The sequence below is a fragment of the Botrytis deweyae genome (genome assembly GCF_014898535.1).
Source record: "Botrytis deweyae strain B1 chromosome Unknown BDEW_009, whole genome shotgun sequence".
Classification (NCBI taxonomy): Eukaryota; Fungi; Ascomycota; class Leotiomycetes; order Helotiales; family Sclerotiniaceae; genus Botrytis; species Botrytis deweyae.
This window is the reverse complement of record NW_024066216.1, coordinates 438552-459962: the sequence shown is the minus strand read 5'-3', so window position 1 is coordinate 459962 and position 21411 is coordinate 438552. Positions and strand designations below refer to the sequence as shown.

General features: G+C 43.8%; 8 protein-coding genes across 8 annotated transcripts; 3 read left to right on the top strand and 5 right to left on the bottom strand.

The window, feature by feature from the left end:
- Positions 1-638: 638 nt before the first annotated feature.
- Positions 639-4397, top strand: EAE98_004768 (uncharacterized protein; the record flags this gene model as incomplete). Its single annotated transcript, XM_038952389.1, has 3 exons — positions 639-768; positions 830-3142; positions 3190-4397. The coding sequence occupies 3 exons, from the start codon at positions 639-641 to the stop codon at positions 4395-4397; spliced, it is 3651 nt and encodes a 1216-aa protein (XP_038811039.1).
- A 759-nt stretch (positions 4398-5156) lies between these two features.
- Positions 5157-5632, bottom strand: EAE98_004767 (uncharacterized protein; the record flags this gene model as incomplete). The annotated part of the gene is made up of 3 exons (XM_038952388.1): positions 5157-5227; positions 5311-5413; positions 5480-5632. The coding sequence occupies 3 exons, from the start codon at positions 5630-5632 to the stop codon at positions 5157-5159; spliced, it is 327 nt and encodes a 108-aa protein (XP_038811038.1).
- A 1256-nt stretch (positions 5633-6888) lies between these two features.
- Positions 6889-7653, bottom strand: EAE98_004766 (uncharacterized protein; the record flags this gene model as incomplete). The annotated part of the gene is made up of 1 exon (XM_038952387.1): positions 6889-7653. The coding sequence occupies one exon, from the start codon at positions 7651-7653 to the stop codon at positions 6889-6891; it is 765 nt and encodes a 254-aa protein (XP_038811037.1).
- Positions 7654-11003: 3350 nt separating this feature from the next.
- EAE98_004765 (uncharacterized protein) lies at positions 11004-11985 on the bottom strand (the record flags this gene model as incomplete). The annotated part of the gene is made up of 3 exons (XM_038952386.1): positions 11004-11677; positions 11727-11850; positions 11902-11985. 3 exons carry the CDS (start codon positions 11983-11985, stop codon positions 11004-11006), a joined length of 882 nt encoding a protein of 293 aa, XP_038811036.1.
- A 170-nt stretch (positions 11986-12155) lies between these two features.
- On the top strand, positions 12156-13483 carry EAE98_004764 (uncharacterized protein; the record flags this gene model as incomplete). Its single annotated transcript, XM_038952385.1, has 2 exons — positions 12156-12675; positions 12726-13483. 2 exons carry the CDS (start codon positions 12156-12158, stop codon positions 13481-13483), a joined length of 1278 nt encoding a protein of 425 aa, XP_038811035.1.
- Positions 13484-14516: 1033 nt separating this feature from the next.
- Positions 14517-16338, bottom strand: EAE98_004763 (uncharacterized protein; the record flags this gene model as incomplete). The annotated part of the gene is made up of 3 exons (XM_038952384.1): positions 14517-15578; positions 15629-15932; positions 15986-16338. The coding sequence occupies 3 exons, from the start codon at positions 16336-16338 to the stop codon at positions 14517-14519; spliced, it is 1719 nt and encodes a 572-aa protein (XP_038811034.1).
- Positions 16339-17711: 1373 nt separating this feature from the next.
- Positions 17712-18909, top strand: EAE98_004762 (uncharacterized protein; the record flags this gene model as incomplete). The annotated part of the gene is made up of 5 exons (XM_038952383.1): positions 17712-17759; positions 17823-18308; positions 18370-18559; positions 18611-18780; positions 18829-18909. 5 exons carry the CDS (start codon positions 17712-17714, stop codon positions 18907-18909), a joined length of 975 nt encoding a protein of 324 aa, XP_038811033.1.
- Positions 18910-20274: 1365 nt separating this feature from the next.
- On the bottom strand, positions 20275-20975 carry EAE98_004761 (uncharacterized protein; the record flags this gene model as incomplete). Its single annotated transcript, XM_038952382.1, has 2 exons — positions 20275-20615; positions 20756-20975. 2 exons carry the CDS (start codon positions 20973-20975, stop codon positions 20275-20277), a joined length of 561 nt encoding a protein of 186 aa, XP_038811032.1.
- Positions 20976-21411: the final 436 nt, after the last annotated feature.

The following is a 21411-nucleotide window of genomic DNA, read 5'->3' as shown; positions in this document are numbered from 1 at the left end:
ATAACTTGTGTTCTATTCTGGCTGATGTGTGCTGCCTTTCAATCATCTGTTCGCTGCATCATCAGAGCGAGCCGAGTGTTCCACTGACGCAATTCTAATTTTCATGTTTGTAGCCTTGCTGCTTACCTGGCTCGCTTGGAAATCATTGGCCAATAGCCTCGCACTAAGAAGCAACTTTATAGCTAGGGTACCCCTGCTTGGCTCGTCCTTCAATTATTCGCGACATCTAGACTGAATTTGTACTCGATACAATTGAACATACATACATTCAAGATTCCCATATATTAAATGTTCACAATTACCTACTAGTTACTTCTTCTCCCCTTAAGCAGACTGCACAATTTTGAGACATCGACAACAAACACCGACTTTATTGAAAATCCCTTTGTTTTACATACAGCGAAGATCAATCTACAAGTTACCGGTTTTCTTAGCGCCAACTTCACAAAGTTCTCAACGCGTAAATAGCGGTAGCGGTACACACGTTTGGACGCGAAATTTACCTAGCCACCAAAATCCCTCACGTTTCATCACGACCTTTAATGGATGACTTTATATTCTTGTCAACAGTCTTGATCAACTTTCACAACGATTCAATACCTCAGGAGCCTAGGTATTGAAGCAGAGGAAAGCTCACAATGTCGTCTCCGGCAGGGGTACCAATGGGAAATCCTCAATTACAAAATCAACCACATCAAGCTCCTCCCCCGCCGCCAACAAATAACAATGACCATAGTGAAAATGGAGTCATGGTTAGACCGATGAGACGTAGGTACATTGCTATAAAGCTTTAATCTGATCACAATGCTTACAGTGGGGGGTTCAATAGTCAAGGTGCTCTACACTTTCGATGATGGATGCAAAACAAATTGCTTGGCACGATGGCCACAGGTACTTCAAATCCAATCTATTGCCATGGACGAAACGAATTCGATCGGAGTAATCGATCTTTACACATGTTTACAAGCAATTATTGAATGTAGCCCGGAACTGCTACCCCGACCAGGACGAGATTTCACAGTTTATGCCTACGATTATTCTGAAGACGATAGTCCTCTGGTAGGACAAGGAATGCTTTCTAGAGCTTTACAATCGCCTCCTATGCCGAATAATCAGCATCAATCACAAAAGCTTGTTACTGGACGAGTATGCAAAAATGTTATGGGCTTATTTGCAAATGGAGTGAAGGAAACCTTGGAGGTCAAGCTTCGTTTGGTCCCTCAAATGGTATCTCCAATGGAATATACAAACTCCATGGGAAACTCCAGTCGACAAATGTCAACACCGATGTATGATCAGAACGAATGGAACTCTCTAATACAGCAGCCGCAGCAAAACCCACCGCCTCAAATGTCGAATAGAACGTCAACCCCGGCCACTATGTCAAATAATAAAGGTACCACCATGGAAGCAGTCAATCAGCTTCTCAGTCCAAGTCTTCCACCGAGAAATCCTTACAACCAAGCTTTACCCCCAGCGCCTGCACCTGTGCGTGAGGAACCAGTAACGATCGCTCCTAGAGAACAGAAGATAGCTAGGCCCGCATCCAGGACGACTGTCAAGAGGGGAAGACGTGGCCGCCCCCCAAAGAATCCCCGGCCTGAGGTAGGAGGCAACACTTCTGGGTATGAAGAAGGTACAGAGGGAGAAGATGGACCGGCTCCAAAGAAGAGGGCAAAGATTACTCAAGCAGACTGGAGTAACAAATCAGCATTTGGTTCTGGATCTGACTCGCTTCGAGTTACAGCAAGCACTGCAGGCTCTATACGTGCTTTCAGACCGCTAGCGCCATCCGGTGGCATAGCTGTAGGCAACCATCTACAGGAGATTCCTCGAGCACCTACACCAGTTCCAATATTGCCACATCCACCAGTCAATCAGCAAGTCAATCAGCACAGACCACAGTCACAAAGTGGGCTTAGACAGGGGTCAATTCCTCAGTTGGAGATGCCTCAAGCACATTCTCCAGCCTATTCACACTTAGAACCTTCACTCCCTCCAGAAGATCGTCTGAGGCTTTCCATCGAATCAGCCCATCCCTCCCCGGACAACATTGCAAGTCCAGGAATAACACCTCAAGACATCGCATCCTCTCCACCAGTCCTTCGAAATGCAACACCGTCAATACGATCTAGCCCTCCTTGTCTTTCGAGCCCCTCGCTACCACCTATGCCTAGATTAGATTCCGGCTTCATGAGCGGTAATTTGGACGATCTCGATGACCTTTTCGGAGAAGATGACGAAGTACCACGCCCAATAGATGAAGAGGATGTTGTTGTTGTAAAGAAGAGCACCAGGCGACGAGGTCCTCGCAAAACACAGCAAGGAAATTCAAATGCTGACGGTGGATTTCACATCCAAGAAGAAACACCAGGTCCTATGGAATTACTGCCAAAAAGAATGCTTCTAAGTGAACAGGCCAAGCCGAAGCCTAAGGCAACAATAACACAAGCAAAATCTAGACGAAACAGTACCATGTCCGAGGATGGGCAATCACTACCCCCCTTAAAAACGAACAGTCGTCCCAATTCTAGACCAGCTTCCCAGTCTCAAACTGCTTCCAGCGCGAACCCACCACCACCGACCTTACATCTACCGACTCCGCCAACCAGTGAATTCACGCAACTACCAATGCCACAAACGCATGCCCCTGCAGCACCGCCACCACCACCACAACCTCGTCCAGTATCTGGAAGCTTTTCTCGGACAGCTTCTACCGGATCGATGGCCCCCCAGACTGTTCCTGCAAGTGACCCTATCCCTCCGCCGGCTTTCCAGCGATCTCAGACTTGGTCCGAGAATCCACATTATATGACCGAAGCTCCGAGTGCACCTACCCAAACAGAAGCCAAGAAAGCTTCTATTAGACAAAAGCTGGAGAACGCCCTTAGAAATGGACAGATGCCTCAGTACTGTGAAAATTGTGGCGCTATAGAGACTCCAACTTGGCGTAGGGCATGGTCACAAGAATGTCAAGGTGCTCCAGGCTATCATGAATACTCCGAAGAGCCTGGGAGAGTTACAGCCATCAACATTCTTACAAGAGATGATGCAGGTCTCCCTACTTCATATCTCCTTATCAAAAAAGCCCTTGCTGCTGGAGAAGATCAAAAACAGTTCAAGGCGTTCAGTCTTTGCAATCGTAAGTTATGCATAGTATTTGACGGATTGTGTCGCTAATTATTATAGCTTGTGGTATATGGATGTCGAAGTATAAGTCTCAACGTCCAGAAGCTAAATGGGGTAAAGATCCAGATGCAAAGAAAAAGCGACCTTCTAAAGCTAAGGCAGCGGCGATGATGCCCACATCAGAGGCAAACTTCCCACAATCAGAGACCAATTTCGCCCCATCCGAGGCTTTTCATCAGAATCCCGCGGCTCCTCTTGGTACCGACCGCTTGTCTCCAATTGACCTTGACGGATTAGATTCTACCAACCAAATACTTACTGACCACGACCGCCCAAATGGAGCGCGCCGTGCAAACAGTCTCCGTCCTTCTAAGAAGCTGAACGCCATGACTTCAGATTCCGCTTCGGCAGCATTGAGAAGAGCTTTACAATCCAGTCCAGCTAGGTGGACACAAAATAATCAGATTGAAATCGGAGAAGAGCCAGAAACAGACACAACCCGAAGGCTCTTGTTTCCTTCTCCACGCAAAGATTTATCACCTAAAGTCCTAGGCGAAGTTACAACCAATGTCGTTCAGGTTGTTGTTGATATACAGGGCGCTAAAGATGCAGTTCTCGGAGCCATGGACAAGGAGAACTGTTCGGTCCCATTTGATCTAGAAGAGGACGCTGAACTTATGAGATTGATTGAGGAGCAATTTGCACGACCGACCACACCAGACCAAAAAACACCTGGCCCAAATCCATTCAAAACACCCACTAGACCAACCCCGAACCACAGGCCCATTACCAGGAGCGTAACCAGGTCTGGTCGCTCGGGAAAATCTCCAAGTCATCTTTTACCTCCTCCCAAAACCCCAAGTAAGACTCCTGGATCATGTCGTCGAACTCCTCGTGGCAACGGCATTTTCGAGTCACCATTTACCGCCCAATTAAACCAGCTAATGTCTGATAACCCTATCAACTCGCCCTCTCAACACCTCGATTTTAATAATTTGCCTGATCTTCCTAATTTCGACCATGGATCTTACAATCTTCAACAATATGATGAAGACTTCTTCTCGACAGATGTTCCAATGCCATCCTCACCACCAAGGATGTTCACTGAATTTAATAACACTTCAGCTGGAGGACCTCTTGATTGGGGTAATTTTAATTTCGATACTGCTCCAACAGAAAATGAAAAAGGGACGGAAAAGGAAAAAGCAGGGGACGCGGAAATCAAACAGGAACCAGTGGAGGAAACAATGACGAATGAGACGACTTAGTCGATCTCCTTCACTTACGAATAAGAATAAGAGCGCGGATTTGTATTTTCTCATGATTGACGGATTGCATTAGTGGGCGTTTGGATTATTAGGGATGGGAACATATGTGAAGGAAATGCATTTTACAACAGCATGGCGTTGTTTGTCATATCATATATGCTAAATGCATCTGATAAAATCTGGGAGTTTTGGAATAAGCATTGGTTCGATTACTCTATGACTGTATAGTTTAGCTTTGTTTTTGATATCAGCGAGGGTTTACGAGTTTTCTTGAGATGATCTAGTACTACGTTGAGCGAACATAAGAATGATCAAGAGTTTATGATGAGATGCATGGCTTTTTTTACCCTTGGGCTTGTGAAAATAGTGAATGTGAAGTTCGTGATGTGAGTGAGCTATGCATGATTCTCTGAAACATATTGAGTTGACTTTATGTGTTGTATAGTTTCTTTGCATATTTTCTCGATAAGCTCGCCATCAAGGTATTCCATTGAATAGAGAGATGTGATGTAAGCAGGATTTGAGATCACAGCTGCCTCTACTCATCTATTACTCGGCCTCGATTCCTTCCATTCTTTCTAATAAGTAGCATCACCTCTCATTCTCTTCTATTCCTTTTACCCTGCAGAATTCCATATCATATCATGTTTTCTCGTGGTAGTTGTATATCTACCTCATTTATCTGTAACGAAGGCATTTTAATTTTGTGCCTTGCCTTGCCCTCAACGTCCTTGAATACAGGTTACAGTTGATGATTTCTTATCCCTCGGTATACCAGATTTCCTTGTATCGATGATTTGCGTCGACTAGGGCGTTCATTGCTGCGAAATCTGAGGGGTATGGTGTTAGCTTGTTTTTGCATATTATGTACTTCCGGGAGGAGAGTAGCAAGGGAAGAAAGAAGAAATCATACCGAAATTTGTGCCGAAATCAGTGGCTTTTAGTACTTTGACACTTAGGTCTTGGTTTACTTTCCCGACGATCTCGACGGCGTTTCCGACTTGGAGATGGGAGTCCTAGGGGTTTCTTAGTTTGGAGGTTGTGGTGGGATGTTGGTAGAAGAGACGAGAAATAGAACCTACCCGATTCAAGATTACAGTCACAGCCCCATCACTCTCGATAGTTGCCTCATCACCTCTTAACTGCGTCACTTTTCCCACCATACGTACAGTGCGCGAAGTGAAGGAATTTAAGTAGGGAGAGGTAATGCGGGGGGTGGTAGGTGTTTCGGCCATGATGAGATTGGGAAGTTGGGAAGTTGAGATGGTGGGATCTTTGGTTTGGATGGAGTCGTGTTGTTTTACTGAATAGATTGGAATTGATTGATTTGTATGGGGGTTGAGGTTTGATATGATATTGGATTTTGGATTCGATGATGTTTACGAGACGAGGCTGAGCTGGTTGGAAAACAAATCCACTAAAACGCGTGAAGGGAACGTGAGCATGTGATGTGCTAGGTTGATTAGCGGTGGCTGGTGATGAATGTGGGGTGGTTATTATTTGACGAGGGGGTGGCGTTCGAGCTTGGATATAAATGGGTTGATGCCCCTCCATCAGCAAATTAAAGTAAACGGAAATTATGACAAAAAAGTGTTGTAGGAGGTTTGAGATTCTGTGGAAGAGCATCCTTTCCGAGGCAATATTAGATAAAGCTTGGTGAATGATTTATATTAGTCTACCGATTGCAAATTTTACGACGATGATGTCGTCGAACGACCATTTACGAACGAGGATGCTTTTTGCTTGCTACACAGCCGGGAAAGGTTCCGGATGAGTGCCCTGAAATCATGATACCGGGTTTTTAATGCGAATCTAATGAGAATAAAATTCTGATTTTATGGACCACCAGACGGACTAGTGTTTCGAGCGAGAAGTTTGGTCCTTTCTCTCGAGGTTGAATGTAAGACATGAACCGTGGGAATGCTTTGATTTGGTTGGTTGTTGTTAAAAAGTTCTCTGCCTTTCCATCCTAGAACCGGCAAATAAGAGTGGCTTGAGGAATGCTGATGGATGATCTCTTTCAATTTGAGCAAAAGAACAAGATAAAGATGATCATGAAGTGCTGATGAAGCGCATCCAGGAATCTACATCTTACACGTTTTGCAGCAACCATATTTCAGATGAGGGTCTCACATTTGAATTCTGGAAGTGCACAATGAAAATCGTGTATGGAAACGTGCCAGCCCAATTCATAGCCTTACTAGCAGTCATTGAAGCATTCAGAAGGTATTTATAACGCTATCAGATAGTAGCGCTAAGGTAGGACATCGAATAAAAGAGTCATTCAGATCTTTGACAGTGCATAGTTCGAACCAGAGCACTTCAAATGATAGTTTGCGAAGAATCAATTAAAGTTGTTATCTGCATAGTATCAGACTGTTAAATTCCAAACAAGCGGAAAACAAATAACCATAGGTTATCTCTCGCTACCCGTAAACATGTTTCTCTCCACTTATGGTGTACAGTTAGTGTCTGTCCTATTATGTTGACATTAACGCCAGCCACGCTTCTTTTCGGCGTCTCTTTCTGCCTTTTTTCTCGCCTTTATTTTTGCCTTACTTCTCGCCTCTATTCTCGCTATTTCCTCCGCTGCTTTCTGGCTCTTCACTGTTCCAGTCACAGTTCCTGGTATGTAGAACTTCTTGACTCTCTTATTTTGGTCGTCAAAGTGACGAAAGAATTTGCCCTTGTATGCAAGTCCAGGCGCTTCCTCAAACTCCAGTCCATGCTCGCAAAATCCCAAAACTGCTATTTCCGGACACCTCCAAACCCATCGACTGCCGTTTGCAGCTTTATGTAGATTTTTGCTGTAGTAATGGGCTTTCTCCATGGCCCAACCATGGGAGTGCATTGGATCTCTACGCATAATCTTCCCACCAAGGAAATGTGTCTGACGCGAATGACCCTTTTGCGTTTTTTCCCTCTCGCACACATGGACAGGAGGCTGGAGATATGCTCTTATCCTTTTCTCTAAGTCATTACTGTCGTGTTGCACCAAGGCCGCTTTTATACGGCCGGTAGGGGTGTACGCATGTTCACCACAAAAAGACTCCCAGGCGCTACTGTACTTGCAGAGAGGCAAGGTCTCCTCATCAACCGTAGTGGGGTCGACAAAGCTCTTGAACAAAATGATGAATGCATCAAGATTGTGGAAACGGAGAGGTAAGGCCCTCCAGGTACTCAATGACCGAGTTCGTTCAAGGTGCTCGTTGTACATTGCAAGATAAGTAACTCTGTCGCAGTCTTTTTTGTCCATGTTATTGGCCAAAAAACGAAGCTGCTCTTTGCTACAGCTAGCACGAGGATAGAGGATGTCCAGTTTGAAATTGAAGTAGACAGGGGCAAAAGTTCCATCATGATCGAACGTGAGCTCATAATGCCCCAGTGCGAAATTTCTCGATTCTTGGCAAATATGTAGGGCTACTGGAACGTCTGCAACAAAATCATGGGTGACATGGTTGTGTAGCTCCTCATACTGTGCGAATCGGACTTCGACTATTAAATGATAAGTTAGTGTTGGTATCAACTTGGTTGATAAGTGTAAAGTACTTTAGTCTATTATGGTTGTATTCGTTCTTGATCATTATTAACTATGGGAAGCTAGTATTTAATATAGTAGAAGTGCTAGCGCTAGTGCATACGCTAGTGCAATACAGTGCCCTCTTTAGATCACATGATCGATATTCCGACAGTTAGCAAGCCTGTACAGTAACAGCCAATTAACCGAATCGCCACTTTCGCTTGCCACCAGAAATCCGAGCATGGAAAAGTTCCATTCGGGGGTCTAGAGAAAAGTTGGGGCAAACACGCAGTTCAATGACTAAAGCAAAGATGAGTAAGTGCGTACCTAGTCGTTGTTCAATTGTCAATCCCCAAATCGTGTTTCGCAGTTCGGCAGGGAGTTTCATGAATTGGAATCCTCTCTTTTCAGGTAGTGGTCTATATCTTGACTTTGAATGAGTCTTGTTATAGAAGAGACTCATACTATGGTAAATAACACCTTTGTCTCTAGGTACCGCGTTGATAGGTAGGGTCGACATTGTGTTGCTGTAAAGTTTGAAGAATTCCTGTTGAACAAAGTTCTTTGGTGGAAAAGTTATCTCTCTAGCGAAGAAGACCTGTGATTAAATCTGATAAAGAAGTTTAACTCTGGAATTTGATAGACAAAGTTTTTTCTCTGAAGTTGTAGTGTTGAAGTGTTTAGGTTCCAGTCGAGTCACGTCTTGATGCTTAAGTAGGTAACTTTAGAAAACAAATATTGACATCACCAGAAGATGGTCCGAGCGGAAATAACGCTGATTTACTACAGCCACCTCGGGACCTCTTCTTAGTTGTGGCTAATAAGCCATAGACTGTGAATAGGTGGTGCTGTATTGTATCAGCGAATGATGACAGGGAATAATCACCAGTCAGATTCTTACAGTCTCCTCCAAAATTCCTCCAAACAGCTAGACTGCTATACGACATTAAGCGATTTTTGATTCCCAAACTTTTTTGGACATAGAGTCCACCCTTAATCATGACCCACGCCTGCATCCTCTCAGATGTTTAGGTCCTCCAGCATATTATATCTCAAGGGAAAGTATTAATGAGTTTGATATATATAGGTATGGACAGTGGCACAGGAAGGCAGGGTAAAACAAAGTCAAGAAAGGTAGCAGGCAGTCGAATGAAGAAATGTTGAAGTGATTGGCCTCAACAAAGTCACTTCTTCATTATCTTCTTCATTATCTGGACAGCAAATTGCTTTGACTTCCTGCATCAAAAGGACAAAAATATACACCTCTGTGTTTGTTATCGTAAGGAACATTTCTATTGTATCAGGATTGCCTGTGTAGATAGTATATTTAGAGAGTTGATAATTTGAAATGCAGGTGGTAGAGCCTAGGTCTCATTATTAGTTTATATACAAGCAGATGAAGATACACTGTTTGTTAGGGTCTAAATAAGACCAAGCACTATTGTGTTTGCTTTGTTTGACTGACCCTTTTAGTTTCATGGAAACATTATGTGTACAGTGCACTAATTTGGACATCAATTCCTCAGTCATGTAGCAGCTACAGCAGTTTACAAAAGCTGTGATTTAATGAGACACGATCTTCCTTACAAACTGACTTGGTATATTGCAGTCCCACCCTCATCCTCTTCCTGGCCATTTCTTTCTTTCCCAAGACTACGTTGCTATGTTTTTGTGAAGATCATCTGCTGCTCAATGATGGATTCCCTTTTCCTCTGCCCCATGCAAAACCAGCAGACTGTGTGTTATAGTTTCCTCTGAAGCTCGATCAAGCTTGTCTTTTATGAAAAAATTGGCTTGCGTGCAAAATAGCTAGCATTCAATTGTCTTCTGAGGATATGATTATGAATAAAAGCGTATGTCAACTCAACATCTCTTCATCTACACCCATCCACTTTTGTTGCCTTGTGATGATATCGTTAGCATACAAGGATTTGTGTTAATATCTCTGCATGTGGTCAATTTTATTGACTTACAAAGACGTGATTATGATTAGCATTTAAAAATCGTAGTGAATTTTATAAAAGACAACTTGCCTTAATATCAGTCAATGGAGTTCTCTATTAGTGAAGGGCTGCTGTTGCTGGTTGAACTTGGACATCTTGGGTATATTTGATGAAAAAGCAGAGAGATCATCATTTAAATGTACGCTGATAAATGCGATATATCTTCGGATGAGCGCAACTGCCCATCTGCTTCCATTTTGCAATGCAAATGTGTAGCACTTGAGAAGCCACACCGCACCTCACACCATTAATCGTCATTTTATGAAATAATTTGTCAACATATCGCCAGCCAGCTTGCCATTGTCCAGGGTTCAAGATAACTCAAACTACCCGCTTTGTACATCTGATTCTAGGTAAAAAAAATCTCATAACTTGGTTTCATTTTTCCCTTCTGGGTCAGTGAGTGTTGAATAATGTTCTATTTAACGAGGAATGAGGCTAGTTAAGCAGTTGTGCGGACTTCGATGATATGCAGATCAGGAAATCCAGAAGTTAAGAAGGACGGTGGAAAGGTAAGAACGATATCTTTCATTTCGCCAGGTGCCGCATGAGATGGCCATCTGGGTGGAGCAAACAGAGATGAGAATTCGAGACCTATGGGCTTGTTCGATACCTCTTGGGCCATTTCAAAGAGGTTTGTTATGAGATATTGCTCTGCGAAAAACTCAGGGAGAAAGAGCTGGGTGAAAGTATATGATTCTATGCCGGACTTTTAGGAAAATAAGTCTACTGTGCATGAACGAAATGGCAGATAGGTGCAAGAAAAGCTGATAGTAAAATTGGGAGTAGTGTAGAATTTGGCGAAGAACGAAAGAAGACTCACTTGAGCGGTTCCACTCCAAATATAATGTCAGAAATTAAACATTTATTCAGTGATTTGGAAATGTTGACTGGTTGGCAAATCTCATGTATTCCGTGCAACGTACTATATTGTATTAGAAAGCATGCGAGATAGAAAACAGCGCCTTGAGCAATGAATACACCTTCGAGCAAAGTATTGTGCTTTCATCTAGAAATTGTTACATTTTTTGTACAATACTCTATACACAAGACAAGAGCAAATATATTATCATAGCTCATTCATCACGCAGCACTCCTAACCTTCTTCACGAGATCACTCTGATGCTCTTCCAACATCTGATCCAATGCGCTCTTCTCTATCACAACCCTTGACAATTCCAACAAATCCTTAACATCCACTTCGTTCACATCCAACACTGTCGCATCATTTTTGCTCACAACGCTGGACAGGTTCTTCCTGAAACCACCCGTCACAATCAACGTCCGTCCGTTATTCTTGCTCCATCCCAGATGTTCAAAAACTCTCTTCGCATATCTAGTCTTTGGGTGCTCGAATTCCATTCCATCTTCACAGACAATCAATTGTCCTTTTCTATACCTCCAACTCAGCGCCGTCCGCCACGCAATATCGTACATCTTTCTCGGTAAGTCTGTTCCAAAATCTCTTGGATGAGGACCGAATGATTTTCCTCCTCCAACGATCAATGGCGATTGTCTCCAACCAAGACGAGCACCACCAGTTCCTTTTTGCGGGCGAATCTTTCGATGGGAACCATGGACATCGAAGCGAGTTTTAGATGATGCAGTTCCTTGACGGGTGTTGTCGCCTTCGAATACTACAGCGCGGTGGAGAAGATCTCGACGGAGAGGGAGATAGAGGTGTTTACTTGGGTAGGATTCGAATCGGACGGGTTCCATGGTAGGGAATTTGTAGATGGTGGTTAGGACTGGGGGGTCTGCGGGGTGTTAATAGATAGATCGAGATATTTTACATGAGATATTTACTGAAAGGGTCAGATATGATATCTGATGTTTTTGTGAGAATGCTAGGCTCATATTCTTGAGATATACCGGACGGTAATGGCGCCTCTGTTGCCATTGTCCTCGTAAATTGTGGTGCTAGACATTGCTACAATAAAATCAGTACTCTATTTCTCAATCTCCAATGCAAACAACATACTGTCAGAGGGTCCCTCGCACTATTTATTGATGTGCGAAAAGCATTCAAGCTTTTCGCAAAGCTTTGAAGTCCCTTCGTCGCCATATTTGAGTGACTTAAATCCTATAGGGTCGCTGTCGTCGTTGAATTCAATGGATCTCGGCGAGGCTAGGCCAAAATTAAATTTCCTCGGCAATTCTTCGGCATGTCCCGCCAATATTTGATATGGCGTTCGATAATTTTGTCGAAACATCACATATCAGCATCACATCACCATGCCTCCCTGTCAGAAGGCCGTAAGGCCCATGGCGCGATGCCTACAAAATACTCCGTCACTATATCTATCTGCAAGATCAATACGAACCTTTACGAGCTCCACGACATTCAATGCAGAAGCTGCGGCTCAGGAAGCAGCGCCTTCTGGTCTCGACCCGGCAACTGTTGTGAGACCAGAAAATGAGAGGAAATTGATGAGGCAGGGTATTATGCCCATAGGATCAAGACGTCGTCGTGCGGCGCTGAAGACTTCCGCCAATATCCCTTTTGAACAATTACCATATCAATGTTTCCAGGAAGCTCGAAAGGTCTTACAAGCGGATAGAGAGGAAAAGTTAGAGATGATCGCGAAGGAGAGATTACGGCTCAAGAATTTGGAGGCACAGGATGCGTCAGTTAGTGGGGGTGAGAAGCAGAAGCAAACCAGAATAGAAAGTATAAAGAGGTATTTGGAGTACTTGAAGATTCAAGCAGATATCAATGATCCTTTGATCAAGAAGCGATTCGAAGATGGTGAAGGTATGACAAGTGCAGAGTATCTTCCCTTTTCGCATTACTAAAATTCTCAGGTGACATGAACAAACCAATCTACCGCTACCTAGCAGATCGAAAGTGGCGCGAATATCAACGTAAAATAATTGTCCAGCGTTTACAACAATTTTCGATTGTGCCGGATCTTCTTCCTCATTTCGAACCTACCGCCGAAGTTCGTCTCGCATTTCAAGCACGTAATGTTCAACCGGGCGATTATGTGGACTCCAGGGTCAGTGAATTCCCAGCTAGATTAAAGGTCCAGGTTTTCGACAAAGGAGAGAGACTCGTCAGTGTTGTGGTTGTGGATGCAGATGTTCCAAACGTAGAGAATGATCACTTCAACACGAGATGTCATTACCTTGCTGCCAACATTCCAATTTCACCGGTACAAGATTCGTTACCGCTATCCAGAGCAGATCCAGAGAGCCAATTGATCTTGCCATGGCTACCACCATTTGCGCAAAAGGGATCACCATATCACCGATACTCAATATTCGTATTAGAGCAAAAGCCCGGACAAGTTCTGGACGTAGCGGCACTCAAAGAATTATATCGACGTGATCGATTCAACCTCAGAGGTTTCAAAGACAGGCATGATGTACAACCCATAGGATTGGGACTTTTCAGAAGCGAATGGGATGAGGGTACCAAGGGAGTTATGCAGAGAGCAGGAATCGAAGGATGGGATATCGAGTTCAAGAGAACGAGAATCCCGGCACTCAAGCCAAAACAGAAGGCTAGAGGTTGGGAGGCACGTCATGCTAGTGATAAGTATAAGTCTTTGAGGAGATGATATTTATGATAGCTAAAAATGTATCATATTTGTAATATTTGCTGATTTTGCTCTTCCTGATACTCGAGCTGAGTATAGCTGTTGCATAGCATAACTGAGACTATTTTGAATTGTGATTGAGTCTACATGCAAAATTATCGCAAGTCTACATCTATCTAGGTATCTTGGCTGAACGAATACAAGGTTGTAAACTCTCTACTCGTCTAAATTCATTCATTGAGTAGCAATCCCCAGTCTAAACATCTCGAAAGAGAAACCTGAGAAGGATTTCTGAGCCACTTGCGAAAATGAGATTGTCATAGAAGATTGAGTAATTCTAACCTGCCTCTCCTCTTCTCGTATCGATTCCTCAAAAACTCTCGAATATGAGCCAAAAGTTTCATTCCTTCCCCCCTCACTCTTGCTTCAACGAAAATCCTCACCCCATTCAGGCTGATGTGTAGATTTTCTTTCGAACGACGATGATATAAACTCATTAGACTGGTTAGTTAATATATTCAGACCTCCTATTCTGGGGTGCCAAGTCACCGGAGGTGAGTCCTATCCTCGAAAGTCTCTAGTAAGATTTTACGCAAGAAGACAAATTGGTTGAATTTTCTATTCTGGCATCTATTTTGAACTTGCTGATCTTAGCGAGTTGCCTGCTCAAGTTTTAATCTCGTCTCTTTGCATGGAATCTCAGAATGAATTGACGCTTTGCTGGATGGAATTTGAAAATACCTACCTAGCCAGAGATGCAACACAGGGTCAGAGAGCAGCACAAACAAATTTCAAGCGAGATATGCAAACAACGACTTCTATAAATTCTTAATTACGTCTCGTCTTAATCTATCCTAAAAATGCACGCATGAATCCCATTCCCCATATGTATTTTAAAACGCCAGCCCTAAGAGCTTGTGGTATTAGGTTGATCCTCATAACGACAAGCAATGCCATGTAGTCCGTTCGAATGTATGTCCATTCGCATATCCCATCCCCCTTTGCACAATTCATTCGCCATCTCGTTAAGTTCCGTCGTATCGTATCGTATCATTTATCCACCTACAGCCATCTCCATGAACAACTTCTCCCTCTTCAACAAGAAACTCAATAGTAATGTCAATGCCGCACCAGCTACAACCAAGTAGTAAGTTTTGTCAATTGCTTGTACGATTCCCTCAATGGCTTTGTCTCTCAGTTCTTGAGACACGCTTTGGAATAGTGCACTTTGGGATCCGGCAATTGCGCTTCTGATTTGGTCTGCTGAGAAGCCTTCGCCCGCAAACGCGTTGCTGACGTTTTTAAATGCTGTGCTCTGGAAAACTGTACCGGAGACTGCGAGACCGATGACGACACCGCCGATTTGAGCTACGTTGATGTATCCAATGGATGCAGGGACTTCTTGGCCACGACCATCACGGCCGAGGATAGCTGGGGCGATACTGTAGGAAGCTTGAGTGATCATACCGCAGCCGATGGCGATGAGGATACTCCAGCCATAGATAGAACCTGCGTTTGTAGAGGTGGTGACTGTAGTCATTGCGGCACCTCCAGCGAGAGCAAACATACCCCAAAGGACGAAGAAGGGCCAGTAGTAGCCAATCTTCGGCATGAGTATTCCCTGTGACATGACGACTACAATGTAAAGGACAATAAATGGCATGAGCCTGACAGCGGCTTGAATACCATCATCTCCTTTCGAGAATTGGAAGAAGAGGGGGATGTAGAAGATTGGCACGAAGAGTGCTGTTCCTGCTGCTGCGGTACAGATGAATAGGAGAATCATGGTTCGTGATTTGAGGAATTGTACTGGGAACAATCGATCTTCGGGTGTGGTAAAAATGCAGAATTGTTGCTGGACTGCGAAAAGGATGAAGATAACACCACAGGAGACGAATGTGGCAATGGTGCGTCCATCGTTCCAAGGCCAGTTGGCGCCACCGAAGGTAAGAGCGATGACGAATGAGGTAAAGAGACCGGCATTCAACAAAGCTCCAATCCAATCAACGTGTTTAACTTTGTGAAGGACGTCTAGATCGGGCTGTGGATCGAATGATGGGATCAAAAGGAGAGCTGGTACGGCAATAGCGAAGATGACTAAGTTGATATAGAAGGCCTAGGTGGATAGTTAGTTTATGTAGGTTGATGTTAAGATAGAGTACTGACCCATCTCCAGGTTGCTCCTGAATCTGCGAAGGCTCCTCCAATGACAGGACCAAGAATCGTTCCAAGACCCCAGGTGATACCAACACCTCCTAGATAGAGAGGACGTTCTGTAATGGTAGTATTGATGGCGACCAAGTTTAAGGTTCCGAGATACATTCCAGCACCTCCTACACCGGCAATGACTCTTCCAACGATGAGTGCATTCATGTTAGGCGCCGCACCGCACACAGCACTACCGACGATGAAAATAACGACTGAAACGACATGGGTCCACTTCACATTGAAAGTGCCATATGCTTTACCACTAGCAATGAAGTTAGTTTTTGCACGATCGTGTTACATCTAAGGAATACTAACATAGTAAGAATCGTAGCAATGGAACCCAATGGGAAACCAGTACCCAACCAAGACAGCTTTGAGATATCACCGTAGGTTCCAAGGACAGCAGATTGAATATCAGCAGCGATAGTGTTGTCCAAGCCGTATAAGAAAGTAGCGACGTAGAATCCAACGCAAATGACGATCCATTTCCAGCCAGTAACTGTTCTCACTTGTTCAGGCTCAGGTGGTGGACTGGTAGTTACTGGGCCTTTCTCTGAATCTGTTGTAAAGGCATCTTCTGATCGTTCAAGTCTTTGGGGCTTGTCGTCTATGGATGGGGCTGAAGAGGCTATTGTGGGGGGAACAGCTGGTGCTGTAGTTGACGACATTGTAAAGTCACAGCTTTCACGATGTATGAAGATGAAAGGCGTAGACAAACTTGAGAAGATCAAGGGTAATGAAGACTATGAAACATGGGAGTACGAAAGACTTATACCACTATATAAGTAGACGGTGACATGGCAAGGGTGCTTCCAGCCTGTTTGAAATGCACAATACCGAACGGTATGGTTCCGTGCCAGATTTGAAAGCAGAAGGAGTATGAATGAATTGGATCGGCCATAACTGCTCAATAACCCGAAGAATTTCGCGATTCTTGCTGGTCTTGATAGGGTCAGACGAAGTCTTGGAAGTACCTTTTCAAGGTACATTCCCAAGGGTTGGATAATTAGGCGCGTCTCTGCGCAATATTTGCAGGAGATAATGTGACTTCATGGGGTTTCGGAGATGTTTGTCGGACTAAAATCTGACAAAGTATCGGGGTTAGGTGATATTGTAAGATTAATCACCCACTGAACATTTAAAAGGGACGATATTTGGCTGCATTCAATTGGATAAATGGTAGAATATTGAATCTTCCGCGGAGTTGTCAAAGACATCTTCTATTCGAAGAATGCATATTACTTTTTCTGAGGTATTCTCTTGAACCCCTTGACACCCTTGACACTCTTGATCTCCACTTGGGCAATCAGTATTATTTGTTGTTCTGATATCGAAAATGAGGTGGGAGTAAGGTTAGAAAATTGATCGGTGTTTGTGGGGAAAGATCTCCGAAAAACACAACGCTAGCTATAATAGTGCTAGCATACCCGAATACGCTAGCATCTGCCACATCAAGCCACCGGAGCTTCTTGAAAAGCACGGAGTCCAACAAGAAAACAACACACGTTTAATATTATCAGCGTGCAGAATTTGATTTCATTTCCTCCAGACCTATGGACCCGAGTTGATTTTCATTCATAAAGAGTCCCTACTTTGGTGCTTCAGGAGTATAACAATCGCTTTTGCTAAGGCACATGTGGTTGATCTTATCCTCACCGGAGGAGGATCTGAAGAGTCATGTCTGGTCTCGTATACTCGTTCACACGAACATTTTGAATCCAAACAGTTTATGTAATAGGGTGAGTACCTACGGAGTAGTATCCGGAAAGTGATCTTCACTAGGACTAGGATCACATGCAAGTCATGCTTTGTTTTGCCGCATTTACTGGATTGCTCTTTGTCCACTGAAAATGACATATGCGAACGGGCATATTTTGAACCAGTAATCAACTCACGGTGCCTAAGGTTTTCGTGAGTAAGTGCCCTCTTACACTAGACAAAGTACAGTCTGGCGGGGAGGGAAGTTGTTTCATCATTTTCCTGTATATCGAGAAAGCTCGAAAGGTTTGACACAATTTATAACTCTCGAATATATTTCACAATGACAGATAAGAAGCTTGTCGTTGTTCTCGGGGCTACTGGTGCACAAGTGCATTCACTCTCTTACATACCCCTTAAGTTCAGTGCAGGCTACTAACAATCCTGACTCAAGGGCGGCCCCACAACCCGTTATATCCTCAAGCATCTTTCTGATACTTACCGAGTGCGGGCCGTAGCCCGTGACCCTACAAAGCCATCCGCTCAAGCTCTATCCAAGAGTGGTGCCGAAGTTGTCTCTGCCGATTATGATGTTCCTGACTCCATCAAGGCTGCTCTATCCGGAGCCCATGCCATATTTGCTATCACTAACTTCTGGGAGCAAAACTCACTTGATATTGAGGTAGCTCAAGCCAAGACTATTAATCGGATTGCTTCCAAACTTCCTCACCTCGAACATTATATATTGAGTAGTCTACCCGATGGAAGGACATTAGCTGGACGTCAATTTCAGAACATTTTGCCATATAACGCTAAAGCACTGATCCGACATGATTTGGCTGAGAATTATCCGAGTTTGTGGGAAAAAACTACAGAGGTGTTTGTCGCATTCTACTTTCAAAATTGGGTCAAGTATCCAATGGTCTTAGGTCCTTATAAGGTATATTTCTGTTTCTTCTGGGCTTTGTATTGATGGAATGACTTACAAGGAAAATGACTAGGCGCCAAATGGATCATTTGTGCTCTCAATGCCATATCCAGGTGATACTAGGGTGCCTTGCTCCGATGCTGAGGACACAGGAATGGCAATCGGAGAAGTCTTGAGAGGAGGGAAGAAATTCTTTGGAAGACAGGTTGTGCTTTTTGGAAAACCTATTCCAGAAGAAGAAAGACTCAAGATATGGGCTGATGGTAAGTTTTCTTCTGCAAATTCGAAGTCCTAGTGCCTAAAATCATTCAAAGAACTCGGTATCAAAGCTAGATTTGAGCAAGTTTCCTCTGAGCAGCATGCAAAGCGACTATCGAGCTACGGGCTTCCACCAGATACTGTCGTTGCTAGCACAGAACTCGTTGAGGCCTTACCCTACGAAGAATCGATGTTAATGAGTGGGAGACATGTACAGACGAAAGAGGTAAAGATTATGGTTTGTCTCAGAAGATTCTTGCTAACAACCCAGTAGTACCTCCCAGATGGTTACAAATTGGCCACTTGGGCAGATTATGTTAGGAAAGAAGACTGGTCACCTTTGATAGGCACATAAACCACTTGGGTTTACATTTCTGTGTGGTAGACAATGCAGCAGAAAGCCATCAATATGGTGATTACAATTCAAGGTTGTCTATGCTCTTGTGTGTTTTACAAATCTATATCATGACCAGTAATTAACCACAAAAACAAAATACACAATTTATACCCAATCAGACTGCTTCATATACACAACAGACAGTTAGTTTTGTAATGTAAAAATCCATCTCAAATGTCGCAAATTGCTATCTTACAAGCCGATGACATGACCTTCCCTTTCTTCCCTCGCTCATCAAAGATCTTAGATGTCGCATCAGCAACGCCGCTTCGAGATCAGAGTATCGGCACGTGTTAGAATTGGCAGTTAGACACGGTGCGAAACCGGTGATGGAGCATTTTCCGTTTATTTTCAAGGGAGTGAGGAATGCGGAAAGGGTGATGGGGTAAACGGTTGTGCTTGATGTGGGACGAAGCGTTGCTTTGGATGGATGAGATGGATGGGATGGGTGTGTTACGATGGAATATGAATCGAACGGGGAATCGTTTGATTCAAGAACTTGAATGCTGATTCTGAGAGCGAGGGGGGAATCTGAAAGTTAGAATATATTCTTGTCCCAAATATATGCAAGGTACCGCGCAGAATCTATTGGGAGGCTTCAGTAATAGGTACTAGGTAGGTCTAGCTCTTCCGTGCTAGGGTGTCCAATAGTTCGGACTGCAGTCCAATATATAATGAGGGTTAGGTATTAAACTCTCAAATTAATTAGAAATATTCGAATCGTTCAAGATGTGGAATTTGATTACATCGATGAACTATTTTCAAATTTCTTACTGCTTTTAGATAGGTATTCAAATCCTTGGGTGTATTGTTGGACTGCAGTTTGGATTATTGGATACCCTGCGAGTTTTCACAAATGTGCAAAAGTTTCACATGAATCGAGAGAACACGGTTGATTAGAGAGTAGTCTATAGAGCTTCACCCCAAATCTATTTTCTGTTTACTGCATGAAATAGAGATATCATGTCGATACAAAATACATCCACTCCTTCTCCAGCACAAACTGTTCTTTGCCTATCTCCCTACACATTCATCCCTCTACACATCTAGTAAACTTCCCACCCTCGCCAACCATCCTCTCTCTCCAATAAACCCCCCCCTTCCAGTACCGAAAATCTAATCCTTCAAAATCCCCTCCGCATCACACAATTATTTCCACGATTTTCCAAACCACACACTCTTCGTATCCTCTTGCAAAAAACTAGTCGCCTCATACAACAGCTCATGTCTCTCCATCTTCAACGTACTCAAAAGTTCCATATCAATCCTCACGCCCCTCTTCTCCCCTACCCTCTGCCTCGCCGTATCAATTCCTCTCTCCCTCTACCTCCTCTCCTCCACCTCCTCTTCAGATTCTTCCTCATCCCCCACCCCACCCATCCCCTCCACCACCCCCTCCATAACCCTCCTATTCCTCCTACTCTCCTCCAACACCCCCTCCAACTGCGCAACCACATCATCCCACTGCTCCAACTCCCTCTCCTCCTCTGCTTCCCTAATCGCCATTTCCACCATGCGCTCTTTCACATTCATCGCGAATTCATATGCACAAGCGAGAAGCGCGTGGTGAGAGAGGATAAATACCGCCCAGCGCCAGGGGGCCGGAATGGCGTATTTGGCAATGAGGTACGAGACGGGGATGGCGAAGATGATGTTGAAGATGACTGGGTGGATGGATGGGTTAGCTTGATTCATCTATCTTCGTGATGATCATTTTGAGTGAACAAAAAACTTGCTGAAGTAAATCTTCGTATTGAAGTCAAATAAAATCAAAGTCAACCAAAAAAAGAAAGAAAAAACATACCCAACCAAACACTAAGTCCCCATCTCTCCCAATGAACCCACACTTTCTCTTCCTCCTCAACTTCTTTAGCGCCCTGTTTCTTCTTCTTCTTCTTCATCTCCTCCCCTCGATCTCTAATCTCCCTCATCCTATCCAATTCCGAATATACAATCCCATCCCCCTCCCGCCCAGCCGCGGGGACTCCCCCAAAAGAAGAAGCTTTTCTCCCCGTAACCGCCATCCTATTCTTCGTCATCTCTCGTATTCGATCCGTGTCTTTGCATGCTCTCGAAGATATACTCAGATCAGACTGATAACTGGCGCTTGTTACTCGCAATCCGTGTATCTCCTCTCCCAATCTGCAAAAAAAGTCGCAGGATGCAAGATCGACAAGAAGTAATTCGAAATAAATGATTCGATGCCGTGTTGATGCTAGTACCGCTCCCAAATTTCGACAATGGAAATATCGACAGTATTACTTCTTCTAAAGAGATCAGAAGTCTAAGAATTCAACAAGTTGTAGTCTCCGTAAAATCGTGGATCAATTTTCCTCCCTTCCGCACACAACGTCTCTTATTTATAAAACAAAAAGCCTTTGCGTTCTCGAAAGAATATGATAGAAAAAAGTAGTAATCAAAAAAAGTCGTAACCGCTAGCTATCCATAGACAATTGTTTG